Genomic DNA, 26,482 nt, shown 5'->3' with positions numbered 1-26,482 from the left:
TCCTTTGTTGTTCCAAGTGTTGTTTCTCCTTCCTGTGGCTGCCAGGGATGTTTAAACTGTCACAGACTTACTACTGGACCTGTGGTGCAGAAACAGTTCTTCAGGAGTCGGGCCAAAACCACTTGTACGTGGGGTGTTGTGTTAAGATGTAAGGCCTTGTCTGGATCACTGGCCTTCTCTAAACGCCATTATGTTCACTGCAGCCTTGGTGGGCTCAGTTCCCAGTGAACAGGAAGGGATGACTAGGTAAGACTGGTCTTTTTCTATTGCTATGAAGAGACACGCTTTTGGGATGATTCCAGTGCAACTTCTCACCAGTGTCTCTCGGAAATCACACCTGGCAGCGGTGAAATTCATGTGATAACTGCATTGAAGCGAAAGCTCCTCGATTTTTTCTACCTGAAATAATATGAATAGCAGTCAGCCATGAAAAGCCACCACTGGCCGTTCAAGGGCAGCAAGATGCTCAGGGAAGGTAGGCAGCAGAAGCCGTTCACCGGCTGTGGCCAGGGCAGAGCTAACCTTCTGCATAGCAGCCCCTATGATGCTGTGGTTTGGATTTGTGGCTAAACCTGTGTTGATACTACCAACATTTTGGCTGTTGCTGAGCAGTGCTTGCACGGTGTTGATGTTTTTTCTTTTTCTCACTCTGCCCCTTCCCCTGCAGTGAGTAGCGTGGGGGTGGGTAAGAAATTGGGAGGGGACACAGCAGGGACACCTGACCCAAATTTGCTATAGGGATATTCCTTGTGATATGTCCTGCTTACCGCTGAAAAAGGGGGATTTTGTCTTCCAAAGCAGCTGTTGCTCGGAGACTGGCTGAGCATTGGTCTGCTTGTAGGAGACTGAATAGTTGCTGTTGCATTACTTGCTTTTTCCTCTTTCCTTTACTTATTAAACTATTCTTGTCTCAGCCTATGACTGTTTTCACCTTTTCTCCTCCTGTTCTCTCCCCTGTCCTGCTGAGAGGCTGTGTGGGTGCTTAGCTGCTGACCGTGGTCAACCCACAAGTGTCCGTGTCTGTGGTTCTCTTTATGTGGATGTATCAGACAGTGCTGATAAGTACTTACCTGAGACATGGCTTGGCCTTCAGATGGTTTGCAGAGCTCATCATTTTGTGTACCTTGATGCTGTGCATCATGTAGCCTCTGGAGAATTATAGCTAGCGGGATTGCAGGGATGACCAAAAGCACCCTGTTCATCAGTGGTCCATCTCGTACCATAGTTTACCGTCCGTGTCTCCATTACAATCTGTAATCAGAAATCATTTTATATTTCATAGGCCAAATAACTTGCCACCTGGCCAGCTGGTGGTATGTTTTATTGATTTGCTGAGCTGATTAGATTTCAGCCATGTCACATCCAGATGGATTTCAGATAACTCCTGATCTGTGGCTAGTAAAGCAGTAAGGATTACCTGCCTTCAGAGGCACTGCCTTACCAAAGGTTCTTCATAGTGCATCTGCTGCAAATATGTATAAAGGATCATAAATGAGTACAGAGTTATTTAGGAGGGTTGATCACAAAATCAATAATCAGTCATAAAATATTAATTGATTGTTATTAATTGTGATCCAAGGCATTTCCAAAAAAGGGTGGTTTGCTGTTATTTTTGCTGGTTACACCAGTCTACAACAGAGTCACAGAAAGATCCACATGTTGAGGTCGTTGCCAGATCTTTCCTTTTCCCCTTTTCTAGGTTTTTATTTTCCCTGTATGAGAAGTTCTACGTGTAGTAGAGCTCTCACCTTATTTTGCTGTATCTGATGTTGGACAACTCATCAGGCAAAGCAATCATTGCTTTGCACAGATTGAAATGACCAGACTCAGAATGGATATAAAAAACTCACTGATCTAATAAAAAGCCTTCTCCTCAAATGGTGCCAATAACTACTGTTGCAGGGTAAAGCTCATGAAAAAGTTGTAGACATCAGAAGTTCCAGGTACTGCTGTGCCTTAACAATTAGTATAAACAGACAGCATTTCATGACACTGACTTGGATTGGTTCAGCTAATATTTTGAAAATGGCTTCATTCTTATCCTTACTTTAATAATCACTGTCACCAGTGGTTATGAGACCCAGAAAGCAAAATGTTGCCTCTTTGAAGTTACTGTGCACCAGATGATATGTGATTTCCTGAAGTATTTGCAATATTTTGCATAGGTAATTGTTATTAGTCTTGACAAAAGAATTATGAACCAGGATATTATAAAAATGACAGACCATCCCTTGCAGACTTTCCAACAACTGTCTCTTCTTTCTCTGAAAGACCTCAGATGACGACAAAAATCCAAAGAGCAGGCAACTGAAACTCTCAGGCAGAATGATTATCAACAGAAATAGCTGCCAAAATCCAAAGTTTGGCATTGAACTTGCTGGGAATTTTGCCATTTTCCAGCCAGTAGAGTTGGATCTTATTTGGGATAACAGATATACTTCATATTTTTCTTGAGCTCCAAGTCATCAGTGCAGGTAGCATGTACCATTCAGAAGACTCACTGCTTGATTCAAGAACTCCCTTGTGGACTACTTGGAGTTGTTTGTGGACAGCCTTCCCCAAGGGATACGGAATTATGGGATGCTGCGAATATGAAAGGTGGCCCAGAACTTCAGTGTGTGACCAGGCCTCCTTCCCTTCCACTGCAGCTCAGCAGACATGATGTGAGGTCTTTGGCTACACACATAGCATCTTTTCAGCTAATTGTTCAACATATTGATGATCTGCAGAAGCATCTTCTCATGCACAGAAAGTTTCTTGTCAGTAGGAAGCTGCTTAAATTGAAAACCAAAATAGATTTATGCAACTTCTCACTTGTGACTTCTGTTCCCTTGTGAATCTTGAAGGAGACTGAAGTGTCTCAGTGTCCAAGGACCAATGACTTGGCTGAGGTCTATTTGCCAGATCTAATCATAGGAAAGTATTGGCAGAAGTTAGCTCTGGACTGTGAAATTTGCCTGCCTTAGGGACACTGGCTCACTATTGTGATTCTGCTCCATGGGACGTTCTTAGAAGGCGTTCATTATGGGCATGTCTAATGATGTATCAACACCAGGTGCATACAGTGATTTGGTATATTTTTTGCCTATGTGTACCTGTCTGGTTCTTTTCAGGGTGACTGGGTTATTATCAGAATGATATTTGGTGTTTCTTTGATGACTAGCACTGGGCAGCAATATAAATATTGCCTGTGGAATTAGTGGGACACCACAGCATCTGTTGTTACATCCTCACATTTTTGACCTGCATAGCCATTTGAATTACTGTAAGTGTTGAATCAGTAGCAAATCGGAGCTTTTCTAACATGCACCATTTCAGTATGCCAGTAACACTGCAATATTGTATTAAAGAGAGGTGTACTGAAATTTTGCACAGAATTCTCCTCTAATCATTCTGAAGTTGAGGTAGAAGATAGTTCAGGAAGAGATAAAATATTTATTCAAACTTGTTAATTAAAATATTATAAAGATTTCCTTCTTTAATCAACAAAATCAAATACAGCATTACAGTTTAGCCTGTAATCTTATCAGACACATTGCTTCTCTTCTGTTTTGCTCTTTAGGGGCTGGTACTCATCTAAAGTGCTCAGATTTTGTTTTCCAGTTCACCCTGTCATCAACAGCCTTGACAGTGAATGACCCCAGATCTTGCTTCTGCAAAACTGGAGTAGCAGGACTCGTAGCCACTGCCAGAGCCCCTGTGTCCCTGTGGTTGTTTTCAGTGCTTCCGATTTCACTCCACTTCTGCCCCCATGCCATGCATTTACTGTTTAAATAAAACCTATTTGCTTGGAGATCTCGGCTCCCTTCAGAGTCTATGTATCTAGTTTCAACAAGCCCAGCCCAGAAGGTCAAGTGTGTCTGGGATAAACCCACAGGAAATCTACCCAAATCCTCAGTGCCTCAGCCACTGGCAGTCTTTTGTCTCTGGCAAGAATGCATTTACACTGTATTATTGAGTCGCTTCACTTGGTAACTACGGAAACAGTGGCCTCCAGGATATACACTTAATATGGGTACTGGAAGTATCACACTGCCAAGTTTCTTAGAGTGGGAAGTGAACCTACTGTTTTGGGCAGTGCTTGAAGATATTTGAAGCAGACCTTGCTACTGCCGTCCCCAATCCTCATTTGTCCTATGCTGTTGGAGCCTCAGGTTTCTGTTCTTCTGCTGCTCCTTCAATCTCATCCTCTCGCCCATCCATGTGAAATGCCAGCTACAAAACCTACCAATAAGTTTCACCGAAACTCAGACTACTCTGTGATTGTGGGTGACAAGTGAGAAAACGTGAGGTTGAAAACTTTTTTTTTTTTTCATGTGTGCAGTTTTATTTGTTTCTTAGCAACTTGAATATTTCTTTGTCAAGTGTTGCTGGAAGTCCGTAAAATATAAGTAAGTAAGTATATTTGTCTCTCTTTTCTGCCTACTGAACTGCTGCAAGTCAACCATCCAACACACCCTCCCCATGAATGCTACATTATGGTTGCCACATTAAGCACCTGAAAAATTGTTAACAAAGTTTTTGAAAGATTGATACTTCTTGTACTGACATTAGGTATATTAAAGTATATTAGGTATGGTCATTCCAAGATCATAACAAAACAATGGCTCCCTTCAATATCATCCGTTACCTCTATTTGTAGCAGAAGGTAGCAGAAGGATAGCCCTGATCATGAGTAGGCTTTGGGGGGGGGGGGTGACTACACCATACGACTTTGCAGGCTGAGGAACCAAAACTAGCCAAAGCCCAGAGAGCTGCTTCTAATGAAAGCTCAGAGCAATCAAGGCACTGGAGAACAGGGTGTTACTGGTAGGATGTGGATTCAACAGGGAGAAGCTATGATCCTTTGATAAAACAATTTAATGTTGCATGAAGGAGGTTCAGTTAATAAGGGAAACACTCTAATTAAAGTCAACAGAGAAAAAGGGGGAGGTTGGTAGTTGCTGTATGCAGCAGAAATATCTTGCTGATTATAGGCCCAGAAGCAGGTTAAGTGCTTGATGTATGTATTAAACAGAAAAACACTATGTCCAGTTGTCAGCTCTGTTTAAGAAAAATTATTTTTTATGCATTTGTAAACCATATATAAAATCACAATCAGAAAATATAAACCAAGAGTAGCAGTTACTGGGATACCAATAGCAAGGCACACTCAAGCTCGCCAAGTTTGAAAATGTATAGTTGTCCAACACAGGGATTGAATATATAAATTTGTACAACAACCTGAATCATCAGCCTACTGACCCATCACGGGCAGATCAATACGGTACAGCTTCACAACACCTGCATCCATGGGAGGTGGCAGAGAGCGTGCTATTCTAGAAAAACAGGGAAACTGGCAGAGAAGGGTTTGTGGAGCCAGAGCTAAACTCAGGAATTCCTAAGTTGCTTTTTAGGTACAGTACTCCTGCTGCTCTGTTTCTTTCTAATATTTATATTGCCATTGTGGGTGTGTAGCAAGAACAGGAGCTAGTGGCAACCATGCCAGCTGGGGGACTGCTGTGCACGTCGTGCTGCTGCTCCTCATGAGCCCCTCTGGGAGGCTTGTGGACATACCACCACATTTGGACACACAAAGGACGTAGGTTACAGTTTCCAGATCTAAGCTTATAGCCCTGCACTGGTTTATGCTATATAGGTGCAGCACCTCTCCCTCATACCGGACCAGAGGCACAGAGGTGTGCTGGGCTGGGTTTGGCCAGGACATGGAAGTGCCGTTATGGTCAGTGTTGCAGTGTTCAACTTTGGTGTGTGATCTCTGCGCTGGAGTCCCTCATGCTGACTTACGCATCAAAGTCCCTACAAAAGTGAGTTGCCTTACAGGGAGGGGGGGTCGCAACAGGTGATGGGAAACTCGTGTTTATCTAATGGTTTCCTATAGTATAACCATGGTATACCATGTGAAACACATGAACATCTGGAACTGAGAGAGGAACTCAGGATGCCTGTCCTCTAGGTGGATGCCATAACCAATACACACATATTCGCTATCCCAGCAAATACTAGAAGGTTTTGTGAAGAGTGGGATGACTTTGCATGGAGAAAGGCCAACTCTAGCTTATGCTGACACTTAGTGCATTTTTCATTCTGGAAGCTGAAACATGTGAGTTCAAGTTTTCACAGGTGGGGAAGGGAACAGAGCCCAGTTCTCAGATGTCTTGGAGAAGTGCTCTCATGCCTGAAGAGTGACATGAAAGAACAGGCATAATCCACTCCTTCTGAGGTGCTGCTTTCTGAACAAAACCAGTTGCCTTTCCTTTTTGAAGAATCCAACCCCAGAGGTGAGCAGCAGGCATACTGTGGGCATGTGTAATGGGCCCCGAGGGAAACAAACATGAGAATACATGGTCTGAGGAGCAACATTTGGCTGGAGATAGGCACGGAGTCATTCAGCCCTGACCAGACCAGGAAACTCAGGGACACGTGGAAGGGCAGAAGTAGAGGGGTTTCCACTGGTGAGAATGTGGGAGCTCTGGAGTAACTACCAGGTTTTAAACCAAGGGAGCTCAAAACAGCTGGGGGGCTGGGGGAAAGCCTAGCCTCCACCTTACATCATGCTGCTCTTTGATGATGGAGGAAAAAATAGTAAAATACTTACTACATAGATTTTTTTTTAAGTTGTATTTCTTGTTTGTAAAGGCTTTACTAAAAATAAGTAGCAAACAAAGTGATCTTGTTTCACCACTAACACTGGCAGGCTCCGGGGGACGGGACTTCTTGATTTGTCAATCAAGACAAAACAAAGCATGTGGGGAGTGTGCATTTGCAATTGAGAAACAAAAAAAGGAACAGTTTTAAGGACCACTTTGTCGCGTTTCACGGCTCCCCAGCAAGCCAAGCACCACAGGCTGTCTAGTAGTATTTCAAAGAATTGGTCCTTTGGATCAATCTAAGCAGAACTGACCTGTCCTAGGTATTACGCTGGATGTGAATATCCTCTTGTGGATTTGGCCCTTGGTGATTTATGTTGTGGGGAACCGACTTCAGATTTCAAAAGTTATGAGCCAATATCTAAGGCTTTGGTGTCAAACACCATAAGCTGTCTTCAGATGAAGAGCATTCCTTGCTGTAAAATAGAAAGCAAAGAAATATATGAAGTTAGTCCTCTTTTCTGCTCCTACAAACATAATCCTTTTCACTGAACTTTTAATACAGACAGTCAAAAACCTTAAACAACAGACTATAAATGTTTAAGAAACAAGCACTCAGATGATGTAATATCCTACAGAGAGATATTTTGGCAGCAAGCTGTCTAACAGCAAGAGTTTTGCTAAGGCTGAAATTCAGCAAAAGCCTTATTACATCTACACTGAGATTGGGTACCTGGTAGAAATTCTCCATGGGGATAAGGAAATTATATCCCTGCCAGATAGAAAGCAATTTGCTATAATCTGAAAATAACAATGTGAAAAGAGGGTCAGCTGGGTAAAATCAGTTCAAAGGAAGAAAAAAGCAAAGAAGAGAGACATACAAGAAGAAACAATCAGAGTCTGATTAGAGAGGGAAGTAAGGAAAATTGGTGCTTGTATACTCATCAGATGGTTTGTAGTCTCCGGTTTTAGCATTAGTAAGACTACTTAGTTTTCACTGTAAAACAATCACGATAATCTACAATCATTAGCAAAGGGCTGCATTGACAGAGACTGATAAATCACTATGAAATGAATAAATGGAACCCTCCAGCAATAAGGAATATGCATTTGAAGGATGCATACCAGAGAGCACACATCACTGGTTGTCTTAAATCTATGCTGGCATTTGAAGGAAGTGTGAGGCACCATTTAAATTCCTACAGCAATTAATCAGTACCTTCCATTTCCCCTTAGGGGAAACAGAGCTATCCTTAATTCTCCATTTTCATGTTCAGAGCGAATGAGTATGGAGATCTGTGTTCAAAAAGAGAATCCCTGAGCTGAAGTCCACTGGGCTGTGTTTGTGGAAATCAAAACTCTCTTGAAATCGAACTACTACAAACTACCCCATACCCAATGGTAGCAGCCAAAAGATTATTAAAAAGAATTATATAGTTTCTGATGCAATACTTTTTGACTGAGGATATAAATAAATAAATCTTTGTGCTACATCTGAAGTAGCAATTGCCTAACAGAAAACAAAGTAATAAGGCTATAAAAATCTACTACTTTATCTTGAAGTTTAGTTCAGTTACTAAATTTGCTCAGGCTATTGTAACAGTCTAAATTTCAGTGAAATGGCACCTTTCGTAAAATACACATGGTTTCACACATTTTGATGAATAAAAAAGGTTGTTAAATAGTGATACAATCCTGTTCTGAATACGGGACTTCTTCATATTCATCTTGGAATATAGCTTCTCCTGTAAAACTCCTTAACATCAAGCAAGGTTCAAACTTTACTACTGTGCTGCTGTGTTCCACCATTACAGGGTAGATCCTACTGTTCAAATAGTTCAATTGATTCCAGTGTAATGTGATTTTGATGAAATGCTATTTGACAGAAAACATTATTAGTATGAGAAAGAGAAAACAGAAGTAAAAGAGATGACAAATACAATCAGGTTTTGTGATAAAGCCTGTCACAGATTATTTCTTTGGGTCTTTCAAGTTTCTTCAGACAGAGATGGTTTGTCTTCTATAGCATAGGATTGTTTTCATGTCTCATATAAAATTTCGAGATTTATTATTCCCAGCTTTTCACCATGACAAAGCAATACCCCCACTCCCCACCCACCCCCAGTTAAAAGAAGGAGCAAGGAGATTCAACACAGACCTTCCCCGTGGTCATGTTTCTGAAATGGCAGCTAGGCAGCAGCAGTGGCCGTGTTCCTGTCCTGCCTGAGGTGGACCAAAGACATCAACCCAGCTATCTCACATCCCAGAGGATTTTGTGTGTTGGCATCTAGCACTGAAGTAGCCTCATTGCTGCCAAGAGTTGCCACAAATACTAAAATGTAATAAATAAGCAGCCACAGATGTGTCAGCATCTTCTAGGTAAATACTATTTAAGGTGGATCTCCAGCCATGTCCAGGGACTACCCTTGTTCTTCAGAAAATAACTCCATTGAAGAGGGGAAAATATGAAAAGCAAGAAATCGCTTATGTAGAAACCTTGCATTATGGGCACCAAACAAAACTTCTTTCATATAACAAGCTTCAAAATATGACATGTAACAGATTTATGTTGTTTGAATAACTCCATTTGAAAGAATCAGGCTGATTTCAGTCATTCAGAGATTAATTTTTTTCTGTTTGTGGCCACCTGCACAACTTGTGTCTTTCAGTGGGTTGTGTCCTCATCTGGATCTTAGTGAATGACTCATTTCTGTTTGATGTACTTATTCTGCATCTTGTATCTTCTGAAAACACATATTTAATAGAAATTGTGTATACTTTAGTTCTGATGTTTGTTTTAAAAATGCAGGCCAAGCTACAAATGATATATTCCTGAAGATGAAAAAAAAAAAAAAAAAAAAGTCAACCATAGGAATGGCAAATGCAGCCATGTGAAAAACAGAAATTTTGCACTGTCAGTTGGGACTGCAGAATACCAACTATGAAGCAATTTGAAGGTACTTACCTAAAACTATCCTTCTGTGATTAAGCTGCGTAAGACTGGCTGAGAGAATGAGTCATGTTATTTCATGGGATGCTTGACAAAACACATTTGAAATACTTTTGTCTCTCCCAACGTCAGTCTTTATGAACATGCCAAAATAAACATAATCGTGTTCAACTGTCATTCATTTCTCCCATCCCAGCAGGAAGAACTCCTGGAAATATTTTAGGACGTTATAGTATGGAAGTTGCTTCTGAGTTTGCCCAGCTTTTAGAGTTTATTACTAACATGCAAGGTTTGCCAAGAAGTAACAGGATTTTATTTCTGTGGTTTCGCAAGTGTTTTGGTGAGGGCAGTAAGCCAAGAGAGAAACTGGTGATTCCAGCACACAGCAATCCTACTTAATTGCTGTGAGAAAGGCTTCTAGAAAACTCTTAATTGTATCACTGTTTGTATAAGTTTCAGTCATTTAAAGACAGTATCTAAAAATACCGGAAAACCTAACTAGTGGAAATACACTATCAATCACAACTTAAATGACCAAGAATAGTAAGCAACTGGCAGCCAGATCCTTTGTAAGCCACTTCTTTATCTACAGGATTACCAACAATTACAAAGACAGGTTATATTTCTTTGGAAACACGGCACTTTCTAGAAGCCAATCTTTTATCAAGTTTATACCATGTATTAACAGCCACTCTTAATGGGTTCATAATTACGTAGGAGAAACAGTTAGACTAAATTGTGAGAAGCCAGGTCTTTTTCTTCTTATAGCAAGGCAATCCAGCTTAATTGTGGTCTTCATCAGCAGGAAATACCTCTGATAATCAAAGCAGTGGAGTTATACATTCTGCATACAAATCAAAGTATGTAAAATACTGCATAATTAGCAATCTGTCTACCTGATGTTACAATTGGCATTCTTGACTCAAGACAGGCTCGGTTCTGTGCAGAATTCCCTTTCTACAGATAGTACGTGTACTTATAAGAGGCCTCAAACCCTTGTTTTATGCTCTGGAAAGCTGTACTTTGCCATTCCAGTCTTGAACCAGCAGGGTAACTGCAAAAGCAGAGCATGCATTCTCCTCTCAGTATTAAACAACTGAATTGATTCTTCATCTTCTCACTGACAGTAGCTAATATCTACTCCTGTCTAGATGCGTCATGCAGGGGATAAACTACCTTTTTCACCAGTGGCTTAACTGCTTCCCTTCTTTTAAACCAGCTTCCTCTACCACTGCTAAGACCTATTCTCTGATTTCTTGCACCTCTCACTGCTTTTCTTTTCTCTGTGTCATCCTTTTTTTGCCAAGGTCCCTTTTGTTGTCTTGCTCATTTCTGGATCCAAATAGGCCACAGAGTCGACAATTTTTCCAAATGAGAAAAAATTAGAAAGTAAAAACAGGAGAACTACAATCTCCCCCACAAGTTTGACAGTGGAATAAGGAAATAATTGAAATACTAGCAACTTGCCTAATGTGTTAGGAACCTACTTTTATCTGCAAGATGTTCTGCTCTCTTTGCTCCATTAGCACTAAAAATAGGAGACAAGAAAAAAATTCTAGCGATAGTTCCAGTTAGACTGAAGCAGGTGAATCTGAAGTGTTAATAACTGGTTAAGTACAGATGAAATGCAAATTGCATCACTTTGAACTCCAAGAGCAGGCAAACAGCTTCGATGTGAAATTCTGATAAAACTTTGGCACGTCTTGGCCTCCCTTAAGCTGTAATTGCCACATGAGTTTGGAAATTTACAATTTACTTAGAAATGAACACATTAATAGCAGCATGTTTCTTCTACTGATGACCAAGAAACACACCGAACTGTTTTTCAGATTTTGACTTGTATACCATTAAAATTTTTTAGGAGCTGCAGCCTCTTTTATAAGAATCTAGGCTGACTGATAAAAACTTGCTCTCAGCTGTTTTTTACAGTTCCTTGAAATCCTACAGGAATGCCAAGGGATTTGCTGACTACAAGTAGAAGAACACTGCTCCAGATCACTGCTCTGCAGTTTTGTAGCTTCTATGGAAAGATTCTACTGAATTATAGTAATGACATTACACTACTGCAGCTACTCAAACTTCCTCTAACCCTCTAAGTACTAGTGTACTGCTCATCAGATGGCTACTTCAGATCCTCAGTATGGAAATTTATGGTAAATTTCGTCTAAGGTCCACCTCTAAGCAGGGGTCATCAACTCAATGCTGAGTTGTGATAGTTGCACTTCAGACTCCGCTGAACTGAGCATGTTTGCATTGTATTGCAACTGCATGGTGCTTCAGATAAAATGGGTGCACGATAGTCACAGGAAACTGATATTAAGACATACAATTCAGATTACTTGGATTTAGATTACTTGTTTTCTGAGAGTATCTTCTAAGCGCATAGAATGCAAGCTTGCAAAAATCCTTGTGTTCTGAAACGTAGCTTATTCCAGATCTCGAGCAGCTACTGTGAATATTGTCCACTGTTAAAAACACCGGGATTTAGTTTGCTATGTTTAGGTTTGTTTTTTTTTTTTTTTGTTTGGTTTGGTTTTTTACACAGAAGGGATGCAAGAAAATTGCAAAAAACACAGAACTGCTCTTGCATGATACATATTCCAGAACTGGACAGTATAATTACACAAATGAGTGTTACTTAGCAGTACAGTTGCATGGGCTTTTGAATTCCTTCAAGAGAAGGAACCCACATAGTACGCTGATATTTAAAGACAGAAAACGGGATAATACACCACCTCTGGTATGCCGATGCTGCGTATACAGTAACACTGCTCAGTCGAACACACTGCAGATAATAGGACACAATCACTTCTGATGTACAAGAACAGCAACGGATCCCTTTGACTACATTTCAGAAAAAACACTGAAGTGGTTTGTTGTACATGTAGCATCACAAACATGCAATGTTATATTTCTGCCATCTTTTGGAGTTGACAAGTTTCAGCAGATCTTGAGAAATCAGGTAAGCTCCAAGTAGATTCATGTTTAAGGCCCGGTGTTTAGAATGTGCAGCTGTAACTGCAGGTAATGAATGCTCCTGCAGCACAAATTCTGTAAGGTATGTCCAGGACTAAAAAGAAATGAAACGAAGCAATTTTGATATCTGAATTTAAAGGGGAAATAAACTACTACAAAACATTTCTAAGAAAGAGTTTTCTATTTTTACCTTGAATAAACACTTTTATTCCAGTGTTTAATTAGCTTTATGGTCACTCTCTTGGAAATGAAATGTCAATCAAGTAAATAGTTCACATTTTCAAAACAAGCACTTACCAGGATATATCTTAGTGATTGTGCTAAGCCTGGCAATTTTGCTATAATCATACTTTCTTTCTTTCATCTACATAACAAATTACCCCCTACCATACAGCTTTCATTCTTCTCTTTTCTTCAAACACAACTGTTGTTATCATGCTGGATTTTAACAAGTTCACATGCTCAAATATATTCTCCTAAAAAAAAATTATCAGGTCACACACCAACATGGAAACTGTAAAAATAGTAATAAAATTGTTGTAATCCTTACAGACTATCATCCTGCTAAGTCAACAACCTCTGAAAATTGTTAAGGATGGAGGGCTATACATAGCTCTTGGCCAACCTAGTGCAATTCCGTTGACTTCAAAAGGAATGCATCCGCCCTGTGAGTTTACTTTTGAATAAAAGCTTCCTTGGAAGGTTAATGGAAATTAAGCTTTCAATCTATTCTAGATTTTCAAAAGGGACAATTTATCCTTTATCACTGGGCAAAAATGAATTTTCCAAGGTATTAATGAATTTCTGTCTCATCCATGCTTTGAAGTTCCGATACCATTCTATAAGCTTTTTCCTCCTTTGAATCTTTTCTTGTAAGCTCATTTTTTTTTCTTTCTCTAGAACAGCAGGAAGCTCTTTCCAGTTTTTAATAAAGATAAATGGAGCCCCCATGGTTTTTAATAATTGTAATGGAGCACTGTGGTACACTGATGAATTTCCACAATCACCCGATGTCATTACATCTTCTATAACAGGTAGAGATCCATATGAACAAGCTTCATAAATTCTGTAGCATTCTGTATTTATTCCCACTGGGCACAATGTCAAATCACTCTGCAGCAAGGCATCTTGATAGTTTTTGAAACTTTCATTTGTTTCTTGAGGCTGCCACCTAGGAAAGTAAAAGGGTTGAAAATTAATATTTTTCCCACAGGCACTGCAATGAGAGATATGTTTTAATGTCAATTACTTATAAAACTGAAAATGCTGTCAATGTAGGGATTTTATATTACACAGACAATCAATGGGTTTTTACTTCTAGTCTTAACTATTCTTAAAGAGTTTTCTAAAAATTTATTGAAAATGTCACTGTTAAAAATAGATTGTAACACTTTTTAGATATGGTCCTTTTAGGAAATTATTAATACTTACAAGTTTAAGATGCAAATTGAAACAACATTTTAAATCTCCAAGATTTGGATGATGCATATGTCAATTTACTTCACAGCACAGTTCAGAAATAAGACATTCAGGGAGACACTCAATGGACTTTTTCATGATTTTTTTTTTTTGCCTCAAATACTTTAAATCAGTAGAGGTTTGCTCTTCAAAAGAAAGGATGCAAAGGAATCCATTAACCTGAATCTATCTGCCTGAAATGCCTCAGAATGTCTGTGAGATAAGAGTTTATGTCACAGATACAATCCATCTCCTGAAATTCTTCATCAGGGCAGCTGAGGTCTTCCTAAGCACAGCTGTGCCCGCTGTCAAATATTTTACAGATGTTGCTTGGCAAAATTAAGAAAAAACAATCACAATCCTATTCCTGCTAATCGAAAGATCTGTTCTGCCTACTTGAAATAAAAAGCCATGCTGTACAAATTAAATCCACTCTTTGGTATGGAACACAACAAAATACAGCTGTCTTTTTCTTCTATTAAGACATTAATACACCCTAGGTGCAAGACAAGTACTTCTTCTTCCATCATAATCAAATGTATATAAAAGAAAAACCAGACGGTCTTTATATACAGTATATTGTAGAAATTCTATTTAAAATACATATGTATTTTAAAACGTGCTTTATGTAAAATATAGCAACAGAAAGGCTGTTATATTATGAAGACCTACACAAAGGGTCTCAGCAATGTTGTCTGGTTTAATTATGACTGGTTACCTTTATTTGTATTATTTTTTAACACTCAAGAAAGGATTGGTAATAATGAACCAGGCAAGTCTGAATATTTTCATGAGGTAAATCAAAGTCTTACTGTTCTCTGGCTGCAATCCAGCAAAGTTTGTCAAGCCCATCCTGTTTCAGAATTTCCATTAGGTTTTCCCTAGAAGAGTTCTTATAAACTGTTCCTAAGAAATTACACAGATATGATCTTGGATCGCGTAGCATCGACCAGCTGGGTTCTACAACTGGAAAATTTCTGTAGCTGTAAAAACAATGTATACATTACACAAGTATACTTTTTATGTCCAAGAAAACACATTTTGCACCATTTCATCTTTACTGCAGCAGATTCCAAAACTAAAACCACCTACTTGTTGCCAATCCACATCTATAAACACAGACAAACCCACACGCAAACCAGTGCAAGCCCCGTCCTAAAAGTTGGATTTCCTTTGCTCCTACCACTCTCTGAAGAGACTTTCCAAAATATTTATGTCTTTATATTTATATATATTTATATCTTTATTTTATTTATGTCTTTATACTTATATATATTTATAGCAGAGACATAATTTGTGCACATTAGAAAACATCTTTGAGAAACATGCTTTTTCAAAAGCAGCTGTTGTTGATGCAACCGCTAGTATTGACTGAAATGGCCAGGTTAATGGTAATGATGGAGTTCATGTCTCAGCTACCTTAAATTTCTGGGCATGCTTATGAACTGAAATTACCATTGGTAACCTCTCAAAGGAAAATCTCACTTCTATCCTAAAGAGCGTGTCATACAAGCTATTTAACTGGTCTTTTGGGACTCAACAAAACAAATGCAAAGTCCTGTGATTCAATGTAAACTGAACGCCATCCCTTTAGAAAGGTTTTTGCCACATCTGGCATTTTTCTTCTTTTGACTGATTCCTCAAATCTTATTACATCCCTTATTTTGGTCAGCATGACAGCCATTGAAACACTGCTTCAGCTGAAGGACCAGCACTAACTTTTTCATTACATAAAGGTAGCATTTTTTCTGGAACAGATGGATGTCTGCTCCTTTGCAGTCTCACGTTAAGACAGATATTCCTTCTAATATTATTAATTTTGATGGATCACTATTCTTCTACTTCCCTGTCATTCAGGGTTTTTTTTGTAAGAAAAGCGATACCCTGATCTCAATTCTTTACTGGTTTCAAATGCAGTCTCTACTTTTAATTCAGTGATTTCTTCATTGCCATTAATGGTTCTGAAGACATACTCAATTTCTTCAACTTCCCAAATTTTGATGGAACAGCCCTTTCCTCGTTCTTCTGCATGATGAATGTTAATTCACTTACTTTCAGAAAACCATTTTTTCTTTATGCCAAATATTTTTGCAGGATTCTACATCTTTATTTTCTCTATTCACCTGAAAAATCTGACATACTTGCATACCTTTAACCACAATTTTTAGAACTGTTGGTGTGCAAGATCTGCAAAGCCTCATTCTGATAAGCGATCTATCTTTCTCCACTCAGTTTTGCACCCCAGTTTACTGTTGCAACTGTTGTTGCTTTCTGTTATATGTCACCTTAACCTTTGCATCTCAAAACTCAGCTGCTTTTTGCTTAGGAACTTCCAATGCCATCAATTCTCTGAAAGCATCAAGAATCCAAATTAAGTGTATTTCGATTATTTCAATGACACTGTGAGCAAGTTCAAGCTATGTATAAAAACATACAGTTTGCCAGCTGGCTCAGTACAGGATATTAAAATTCAACAAAAGACATGAAAATAAACCTGTATTCTTTTCATCTTGTATTACCATGATAAGTAGCTAGAACACTATTAACTCTGTTAATAGGGAGCAAAAATATACCTAACTGAACGAAACCTTTATTTACTCCACATAAATAGTTTGAGCTCCAAGTATAAGAAGTTAAGTAAGTTGAGTAAGCAGTTAAGCCAGCTTACATTGCTGTGATACTGGAGTATGCTAATTCAAAATGGGGCCCATAAAATTTCCTTTTGAGAGCTGTAACGTGAGGTAAAAAAAGTGCCACCAGTACCATCCCCTTCCTTTCCTAAACAAGCAGTGGTTGGAACTTGATTATATAAATACCTTTTAAGTCCCGTGTCGCTGGTACATATTACATCAGCAGTTATGGTAAACCTCAAGAGCAAATCTACTGAAGAAAAAAATAAATAAACAGAAAACCCCACCAGACATGGCTGCTTTTTTTTTTTTTTTAAGCTCCCTAAATCCTAGCATTATTCTCCTGTTATCACTTTTATTGCTAAATGTAGTTTCCAAAGATTCCAAAGTTCAATTTAGAAAATCATTAATAGGATCATGTTCTACAATTTATTTACTATGATTTTTTGGGGTATCAGCAGTAACATTCAGACATATTTTCCATACCTCATGCATAACAATTAAGTTTCAATTGTAATTTGTGTCTATAGCACTTACGTAGCTACTCCTAAAGGCCACTGGAAAATATCTTCTTCATTTACCAATGCGTAGTCATAAGTAACAAAGAGTAGATTTACAAATCCTCCATTTCTTTTCAGGTATGGTTGAATCCACTCATTGTTGCACTGCTCATTTCCAAGCAGCACAACCACTACATGCTGTATTTTGCGAGTCTGAATTAATGTTTGTGCGTAATGCAACCACTGAGTGGCGTACGTGATCTTTGCTTTTTCTCTTCCATTCAGAACCAGCACAACATTTTCAGCTTCAACTGAGAAGTAGCCAGGAGCTACAGATGGACCAGTGATGAAGCTGTGAAAACCAAAATAAAACAGTAAACAGCCTGAAGACAAATTATTGACATCCTTACTATACAGTCTCTACTCCAGAGATTTTTTTCCTTCAGTAAACACAATATACTGCAAAGTAACTGTGCAACTGTAACCATTTCTGTTGTCAGTTATTTACAACTTGACACAGGAATAAAGCTGCCTTTCTCTTTATTCAGGAAAAAGAGGATTGATACTTAAATGAAAATAAGGTATTTTGTCAACAAAACAGAATTACTACCATATCCAAACCTCAAAATGTGGGTAAATTGATTAACTTCAAAAAAAGTATGTACATTGATGTTCACTGAAGGTCAAACATTTTCCTAATTTCAGTAACAACCAATGAATACTGTAAACCAGGTATCATTATGAGGGACAGTTAGCTGGTTTGGCATACTACATTAATTTTGGCTAAATGAAAGTTAAACTAAAAAAACACTGTGTCATCTGATACTGAGTAGAATCTATAACACAAGAGGTACCTATCTAAATGTAAACTTAACATTGCTTGTGTGACCCAGGTCAAACTTGAGGCTCTGATATAGTCTAGTAAGCACAAACATTTTAGGTAGGAAATTGCATTTCTAGATCTTGCACAATGTATTTAACAGAGGAATTTTACTCGTGTAGCAAAATCATTAAATCAGTAACCATTTACAAGTATCTGACAATAGCCATTGATGAACCGCACTGAGACAAAGCAATGCCAGTTCCTGCTCTTCAGGTAACTGCTGTGTTCAGAGACTGAACTCAAAGGATGAGCAATTACACAGCTTGGGGAAGAGCGGAAAGGAAAAAAAATCTAGCAATTTTTTTTTTCCCCTCAAGTCAATTAAGTGTTAGTTTTTGAGGTCTGCTGCATTATTACAGTTTCTCAGCTACCAGCAAAACCTAATTTAGAGTGAGCATGAGTTTTAACTAATTTAGAATGACCATGACTTTTAACTCACAAAGTGCCAAGCTGACAGCCAGTTTCAGTTCAAGTGTGCTTAGGAAAAGAAAATTCACAAGCAAAAAGCAAAAGCAAAAGCTCTAAGAGCTACTCCAGTGAGGTTATCTGAAGCAGACTGACCTTTGGCAAGCATATTGTAAAACTGAGTTAAACGGACACGCTGCTGGCTTGGTGGAAGTGGCATATTTTGGAGCCAAGACCTATGAGACTCATGATTTGGAATCAAGACTTCTAATATATTAAATGTAAGTCAGGTCAAGACTTAAACCCAAACTTTAACAGACAATGAAAAACAACTCCACTCAGTTTAACAGATAATGAGAAAAGAATCACTGGGATTCGTAAGAGAGAACACCTTGAGCATCACAATGACTAAAATAGTGAAGAGGATATATTAAATATCATCAATATATGAAAAACCAAATATATGAAAAAAACTACAGAACTGGAGGGACAACAGTTTAAAAAGAGTTTAAAATGGGGTGACAAAGCCATAGTAGGAAAGATTCCAACAGCTAGCTCATTCTCTTCAGCAAGAAATACAAGGTGAAACACCACAAGCATTATACTGAATGGAGAATTTGGACCTGGATGGCATTCACTTGAGAGTTCTGAAGGAACACAAACACAAAATTGCAGAACTGCTGGCAAAGGTGTGCAGCTGTCATTATGAAGAGACACTATGCCTTATAAGAAGGGGTCTGCCAGCATCACTCATCACTCCCATCTACAAAAACAGCTTGAGAGGACTCTGGAACAGACCAAGCAGTATGAATTCCCTCTCTGGAACAAACAGTAATAGTCTGTAATAAATAGTAAGATCACTGGGTATTATCAAAAGGTATGATCACTGATCACACACATGGATAAACAGTGTTGGAAATGAGTGCTCCTGTCTCACTAATCTGATGGAGATCTAAGAGTATGTCAATAAGAATACAGACAAAGGGGATCCAGTAGAATAGTGTATTTGGATTTTCAAAGAGCTTCACCAAAGGCTGTTAAGGGAACTAAATTGCCACAAGCTATCCTTGGTGGAATCCTTTGGCAGGTAAAGAAATCTTTGCTGATTAACTTTGTTGACCAGCATGCTTTCATTCTGGCATCAATCAAGGTGGTTGCAATATGCATAAGGAGGACAGAAGAACGAGATTTAAGAACTGCTGAACAACTGAGGTTCACAGAGACTGGGGAAAGGCAGCACTGAATATTTATAAAATAGAGAGGGTGTGACTCTCAGTGGAACATAAATTTATTAATGTTCTTAACGGTAAGTTTGGCACTACCTGCTCTACATCATCCTCCTAGATGATGGGAGGGAAGGATGTGAATTGCTTCAGGCCAAGGAAAGTGCAAAACCCTGCTTTCCTACTTCCTGTATGAATATGCCAACATGCCACTAAAATCCACAGCTATGAAGTTCCTTCTCCACTCGTGTTTTTAAATAAATGTCCCTGCACTTCATGCAGAAGTGATACTTTTAGTATTCTTTAGGCAACTTCTTTGGAAGAAACTTGAAGCCATCACAGATCTGTATTAAATATGTGTACTCTTCATCATATATGTATATGAAATGGGCTTACTCATGCATCTGTGTTCAAGATATTTTGGCATTTTTGCACCTTTAGCTTTGACATTCTTTAAAACCATTCACCAGAGCTCTGTTTTAACAATCATCACACTTGCCACAAACAACTGCACAGTAGTACATATCCTCCATGTCACCTCAGTTAGTTCCTTCTAGCTTCATGTAGTAATCAAATGGAGATAAATTACCTTAGCCAAGCAATAAAGCCAACAATTCTAGAAAACTTTATAACCAGTGAGCAGCCAAAATCATGTCCTAGATCTTCCACACAAAAAAATACAAAATAACATTTCCAATTTGAGTAAAAAGTAGAACTTCATCTATTTATTTCAGGATCCTAATATTTAAAATAACATATTAATGTATTTTCTATACTTTGAACAACTTCCTACTAGTTTGTCAAATTTTAACTTCTGTTATGCTGGTGCCAAACTTAAACTTTATCTTTTTATATGATCTAGCATCCAAGTTGAAGTTTAAATAAAGACTCTATTATCCCTGACTCCTCTAAACATAACCAGAAGATTTTTAAATGCTAGTACAGAAGTCTTTCTTCGAGAGATGAATACCCTAAGGAACAATGTGAGGTTATTGCTCATCTGAAACAGGCGTACCAGAGAGAAAATAACCATAATCAGTCAAGTGACAGCCTCATCAAGTGCAGCAAATTATTTTCACATTAGAAACATGAAAAGCGAGGGTTTGAAAAAAACCTTCGCGTCCACACCAAGAAGACAATCTATTTGGCAGAGTGTAATTGATTTCTATAGCTTCCAAGATTTTAATTCTGTAAACAAAAAAGGCTTTTCCCACCAAGACAACACTACAGGCACTGGTCCCTATTCAAAGAAAGTATTGTACCCTTTGTACAAATTCGTGAATGGAGACTACCAAGATTGCAGCAGCATCATTCATAGCCAATTCCCTAATCTTGTAGAATCAGGTTGTATATGCAAACAAGAAATATGGCTATTTTTTTTTAAAGAGTATGTAATTTTATCTATTTCTTTATATCTAAGACAGACCCGTTAATAATTGCTACGTTTAAATCAAGCCTACCTGTCTTTCTGGAAAACATTTTTTAATCACTTATGAATGTGATATAGGCATTACTGGAAAGATTCTATGGCCTGGACCATGTACACAGTCAGGTACACAGATAAACAGTTCAAAGTGATAAAAACCTTCTGTGATCACTTTAAAAAAACCCTTTAAACTCAGAGTCACGTATTTACTTCAAATATTATCTGCAAATTTCAACTATAAGCCTGTCTTATTGCGAGAGGAAAAAACACCTTTCTGACACAAAGTATTTTTCAAAGTTAAACTGACTTTAGCACATAATTCATGGTTTAAAAGAAAACTTTTTTAACAGATGGGTCTTGGTGCAAGTGACTAAATATTGTAGAAGACCTACTACTGCAGACTGGCAAACTGGCTGAATAGAACAAAAGTCCTCCACCTTTCACTGTATCTTTACAGAAAGTGTTAAAAATGGTATTAAACAGGACCTTAAATAAAAGTTCTGAATCATCCACTAAATAATATAAAATGTTTGACAACAGTCTTAAAACATTCATAATCAAAGATGAAAATCCATTTTTAAATCAAGCAATGCTTCAAGAGTAACCTTCCTCTACATAAAAAATTTTACTTTGCAAATCAAATAGTTAACCAGATGCTAGATCTCACAAATTGCTTTTGTTACAAATAGAAACACATTATGGTTTCGCTACAATCCTATTTATCAATGAATGAGTGAAGTCCCTTTTCCCTGAATACAACAGAAAGCAAACAGCAGACATCTATCTGCCTCACAACACCACGCTTCTTTCAGTTAACTATGAGCCACAAACCCCAATTCTTACATGTTTCTCAGGGCTGTATTTCACCCCCTTTCTGAGGTCTCTTTGGGGCCCTCCCTCTCAGCATTGGCAAGTCTTTCCACATTTCTTTCAAACACATAAATCTTCAAAAAAACGAGCAGATGAAATTGCTCCCTAGTTTTCTGGGTTTCAAACACGACATGTTTCTGCTAGAATTTGCTGGTTTTATCAAGGATGTCGCCATGAATAAATTTAAAGGTTCTCTGTGATAATTTTGAATGAGAAACTGTGTGCATATTCCAGAATTATCAAAACACAACAAAATTAAAGTATTTGCAACTGATATTAAAATAACTGCAACTTTGAGGCAGACAAAATAATGCAACCGTGCATCCTATCATGTTCATTAACCTTCCATTGCATCACGTGTTACAAGTTAATGCAACTGAAGTCAACATCATGCAGCTAGTACCTGAAATATATTTTTCCTGCTTTTTGGCTTCCTTCTCTCCACTGTGCAGTCACATCAGCTGGCTCAAGGTGCCCTCCAATAATATGTTGCCAAAGGTAAAGACCTACATAAATGAAGATACGATGTAGAATTTGAATGCACAGATCTTGCCTACTTTGCACTCAAGCAAATAAAAAAAAAGTACCTCTTGGAAATGAAAAAGCGTAAGTGTTAAGAACTCAGGAAAGAAATGTCAGAGCTTCCTATATAATATAGACAGTGCTTCCCAAATTCTATATGACTTCGAATCAGTTAAGATGAATTTTTCGTACATCACGGCATTTAAAAAGATTGTTTGGCTGTCAGAATATCAGTAGATGAAGATATGGTATACCACTTCTGTTAGTATCTTTCTTAAAAACGCGCAAATATTAATCAGTATTTTAAGGACAAGCATACTTCTCCTAAGCTTTTGTGAAACATCAACTTTTTGTGATGGAATGCATCACCATGTACCATACCAATTCTACAATGCTACACAGAAGTTCAACTGAAGCTGGAAATTTTACATTTTCAAAGAAGTTAAAACAAGTGTGCCTTCAGCAGTAGTTAAAAAAGCTTGAGAGGACCTTGCCCCCCAGTTTATGTAGAGAGAAAACTCAGTGTCATCTGCAAGTTCACCAGTGGCAGCAGTACTGCAGTACAAAAAATGGCTTACTTCTCATTGCGAGATGCTTTATTTCACACAGTGTGACAAAACCAAATATTCTGGTTTAGCTAAATATGAGGCCTGCCCTTGTGTTGTATTGTAAGCTAGATTGGTATAAAAACTAACAGTGTTTCTCTGCCATTTGAGCCATTTTCTTCCACAGATGTACAAAACTGCCTTGAAAAGAACCAACACAAAGTGGAGTCTAACTACATTTTTATTTGTATTAATTAAATCTGAGTAACAGCTACCACTTCCTTAATGTTCCTGATACCCATATTATTTAATCATACACACAAATTTTAGTCACTAAAGAAGCAGAGAAAAGTGCTGTATCAGAAAGGTTAAGTGACCAGCAGACATTGATTACATCTCCTTACCAATTGCTGCTTTGCCCCAAATCTGTACTCTAAGACTGGTTTGGTCTAGATGAGATCTTGCATTTTTTATCATCTTAAGATTAGCTTCATATTTCTGCTGAGAAGCAACCAGTTCGTTTTTCTCGTCCTCTTCCCATGGATTCCACTCCTCATTTCCCAAGGCAACATGATCTAAGAAACCCAAAAGCGGAATTTACACTAAAAAGAAGGGATTTACAACTTCAGAAAAATGACGGGTTTTCTTGAACTCCTCATTTCAAGCAGCACCTGACAACCCTCCCGCCGCCTGACAGCCTCCCGCCGCCCCGCGCCCGGCGCGCCACCCCCTCCGCCGGGCCCGCGGCCCGGGGCCTTCCAACAAGGCCGCCGCCGGCGCAGGCCCAGCAGCGGCGAGGGGAGGCCCCGGCCCCGCTTTCCCTAAGGGGCTGCCTCCGGGCCAGCCCGCCGCGGCGCTCCCGAGCAGAGGGGCTGGGAGACGCCGCGCTGCTCTGGGCCTGGCCCGGGCTGTGCAGACCGGGGACAACACCGGGGGGAGGCGGCGCGGAGCCGCCCCGCCCCGCCGGGGGCGCCGGGGCCTTCCCAGGCGCAGGCAGGAGCTGGCGATCCGGCCGCCCCCCATCGATCCGCCGCCCCCAGTCCCAGCCGCTGCGCCGCGGGTCGCGGCCAGGCCGGCCCGCCCCCGGCAGGGTCGCTCGGAGCAGCTCCGCTGCCGCTCTCACCTCGCGAGCCGCGGCGGTCCCGGTGCGGCGGGCGGGGGGCGGCCAGGCGGCGGGGCCGGAGGAAGACGGTGTAGGCCGCGTAGAGGGAGAAGAGGCCGTAAGCGACGATCAAGGCGGAGCACAGCCGCTTGCGAGAGCCCCGCATCCCGCCCGGCGCGGGCAGAGGCCCCGGCGGGGGGTGCCGTCAGGCGGCGGCGGCGGGAGGGGCCTGCGCCCGCGGCCCTGGGCTGCCTCCCCCGCTGCAGAGGCTTAGAGCCCGCGTACCACGGCCTGCCTCTGCCTCTGCCGCGGCAGCGCCCGCTGAGCATTGCCGTTACCGCCCCAGGCGCACGGTGAATGCATGAAGACGGGTGTCCCGTGGCGACCGAGAGCTCCCGGCCTTGTCCTTCCCCGCTGGTGCCGGCAAGGGGTGTCCGGGCGGTGCTGGGGCCTCCTGGCCGCTCGCCTTCGTGAGGGCCTCCAGCGGCTTTCGGAGGTGCAGAATCGGCACGCAGTAAGGTCGGTTCAGGAGCACCCAACACCTTTAGGCTGTCACACGGACATAAACACACGTCACCTTTGGCGTTTTATATATGCGGTGACGGCGTGGGCTGGAGCTCCTGCCATCCGTACCAGCAGCTTGGTGCTGGGCTGCGGGAGGAAGGGGGGTGGGTCCTGGCCAGCAGCCGCCTGCTGCAGGGCTGTGTGATGGAGCTGTGTGGTGGTGCTGTGTGGTGGTGCTGTGTGATGGAGCTCTGTACCTGGGCTGTTAGCCGGTAGGTGACCAGCACTGTCAAGCCATGCAATTTTTACGTAACGGGGAAAGCTGTGGGCCGACCAAGCGGAGTTGTGTTGCGTAGTAAGACAGTTGAAGGTCTTGGTAGGCTATCCATGAGTCCTTTCTCAGGGTAGATGTTAGAACTTATGTGAAGCCTCTACCAGCCTGTTCTCAAACACCATGATCCTAATGGTAGCCAAAAGCACAATGACCTTCACCAACCTGGAGGAGAGAGGGAGTCTAAAACTCTACAGATTATAACACAACGTACAAGCCTGCAGCCTGCTCTAAATCCGAGTGTTTTTTTCTTGGATCAATTTTTACCCTTAGCAACGCTAAACTTTGCTCTGCCTCTGACCTAAGAGTTATTTGATGGACCTCTGCTTGCTCCAAAGTAAAATGTAACTAGTTGCCTTAGCACACCTTCTGAAACAAGCTTAAAGTCAGCCCACTGCCAAATTGTAAATCCAATTTAATGACTTCCTACAGTCACTGAACTACAAATTTGATGACCCACAGTGGCAGCAACGAGTCCTTTAGTTTGACATCCCTTTCTGATTGTCTGCATTAGCCTGAGTCACCACTTTCTTCCAGCTCAGGTCTTAATCCTAAATGTGACCCTGATTTCACAGAACCATAGAATTATAGAATGGTTTGGATTGGAGAGTTGGAAGGGGCCATTAAGGATCTAGTCCAACCCTCTGCTGTGGGCAGGGACATGCTTTGCTAGACCATGTTGCTCAAAGCCCCATCCAACCTGGCCTTGAACACTGCCAGGGATGGGCCATCCACAACTTCTCTGGGCAACCTGTTCCAGTGTCTCACCACCATCACTGTAAAAATTTCCTTCCTTATGTCCAATATCAGTTTAAAACCATTGCCCCTTGGCCTGTTGCTGCAGGCATGGTAAAAAGTTTTTTCTCCATCTTTCTTATAAGCCCTCTTTATACATTGAAATCAATATACTCGTTCCTGTTAGGCATCATGGCCACTTTACTTTGGTTATAGTGATTTATAATTTTATGGGAAAAGGGCACCAGATAAACACTTTCAAAATGAAGACTGAGCTTCTCTCTTGCCTTTCTAGCTTAGTGCATCGGTGTGAATGCACAGTGAAGTGGTACAGTTACAAACCTGAAGGTCAGAGACACGATGTCTATAGTTGATATTAAACTATTTTCAGCTTCAACTGCAGTCTGTTTTCTAGATTGTATCATAACTGGATCTGTGTGCTTAGTTGCAAAAGCTCATAGAAAACCTTTTTGCAAAGACTTCAATTTAAAACAGAATATGATAATGAAAATACGACAGAGAGCCAAAAGGAAAGAAGAGGCTAATAGAGGTGAGTTAAGAAGGGCAAAGAAGAAAGTAAAATGTTAAATATTGTGGGAAGACAGGTTTCCTTTTGCACAGCTTGCCCACTTTGAATGATGATTAGAAAGTTCTCTCTTCTCCCCACACAGATGCAGTTAATTTCTCTTAAAAATGACAGATGAGTCTTGAAAAGAAAAAGTCAAGAAGGATCAATGTAAGAAGAATTATAGAGCATTTTATAGTGTGTCTTGAAAGTCTTCATTTGAATGTGTGCGTTTCAATAAAAAATGCAGAAAGTTAATGTGATTCG

The 26,482-nt window shown here is 40.1% G+C and overlaps 1 protein-coding gene across 3 annotated transcripts; it reads right to left on the bottom strand.

Moving 5' to 3' along the window:
- Positions 1-9,830: 9,830 nt before the first annotated feature.
- On the bottom strand, positions 9,831-24,901 carry RXYLT1 (ribitol xylosyltransferase 1). Of its 3 annotated transcripts, none has more exons than XM_040595980.1 (6): positions 24,102-24,901; positions 23,383-23,553; positions 22,315-22,417; positions 17,142-17,456; positions 14,787-14,957; positions 9,831-13,687 (listed from the first exon to the last, which is right to left on the bottom strand). In XM_040595980.1, exons 1-6 carry the CDS (start codon positions 24,244-24,246, stop codon positions 13,270-13,272), a joined length of 1,323 nt encoding a protein of 440 aa, XP_040451914.1. In that variant the 5' UTR covers positions 24,247-24,901; the 3' UTR covers positions 9,831-13,269. The 3 variants fall into 3 exon arrangements, with proteins under 3 accessions (XP_040451914.1, XP_040451913.1, XP_040451915.1); XM_040595979.1 differs by lacking the exon at positions 24,102-24,901 and adding an exon at positions 23,650-24,016; XM_040595981.1 differs by lacking the exons at positions 17,142-17,456; positions 22,315-22,417; positions 23,383-23,553; positions 24,102-24,901 and adding an exon at positions 16,791-16,854.
- Positions 24,902-26,482: the final 1,581 nt, after the last annotated feature.

Source organism: Falco naumanni, chromosome 5 (assembly GCF_017639655.2).
Source record: "Falco naumanni isolate bFalNau1 chromosome 5, bFalNau1.pat, whole genome shotgun sequence".
In the NCBI taxonomy this organism is placed as follows: Eukaryota; Metazoa; Chordata; class Aves; order Falconiformes; family Falconidae; genus Falco; species Falco naumanni.
The sequence above is the reverse complement of the archived record's forward strand: the minus strand, read 5'-3'. Positions and strand labels throughout refer to the sequence as shown.

What these genes read in the sequence shown, in the direction of transcription:
- RXYLT1 (XM_040595979.1), bottom strand. Translation starts at nt 24,001, where the DNA reads ATGGGGGGCGGCCGGATCGCCAGCTCCTGCCTGCGCCTGGGAAGGCCC. An exon ending in GGCGGCGGGAGGGTTGTCAG is followed by an intron (nt 23,554 to 23,649) that starts GTGCTGCTTGAA and finishes TGGGTTTCTTAG; the next exon opens with ATCATGTTGCCTTGGGAAAT. An exon ending in TTGGGGCAAAGCAGCAATTG is followed by an intron (nt 22,418 to 23,382) that starts GTAAGGAGATGT and finishes TCATTTATGTAG; the next exon opens with GTCTTTACCTTTGGCAACAT.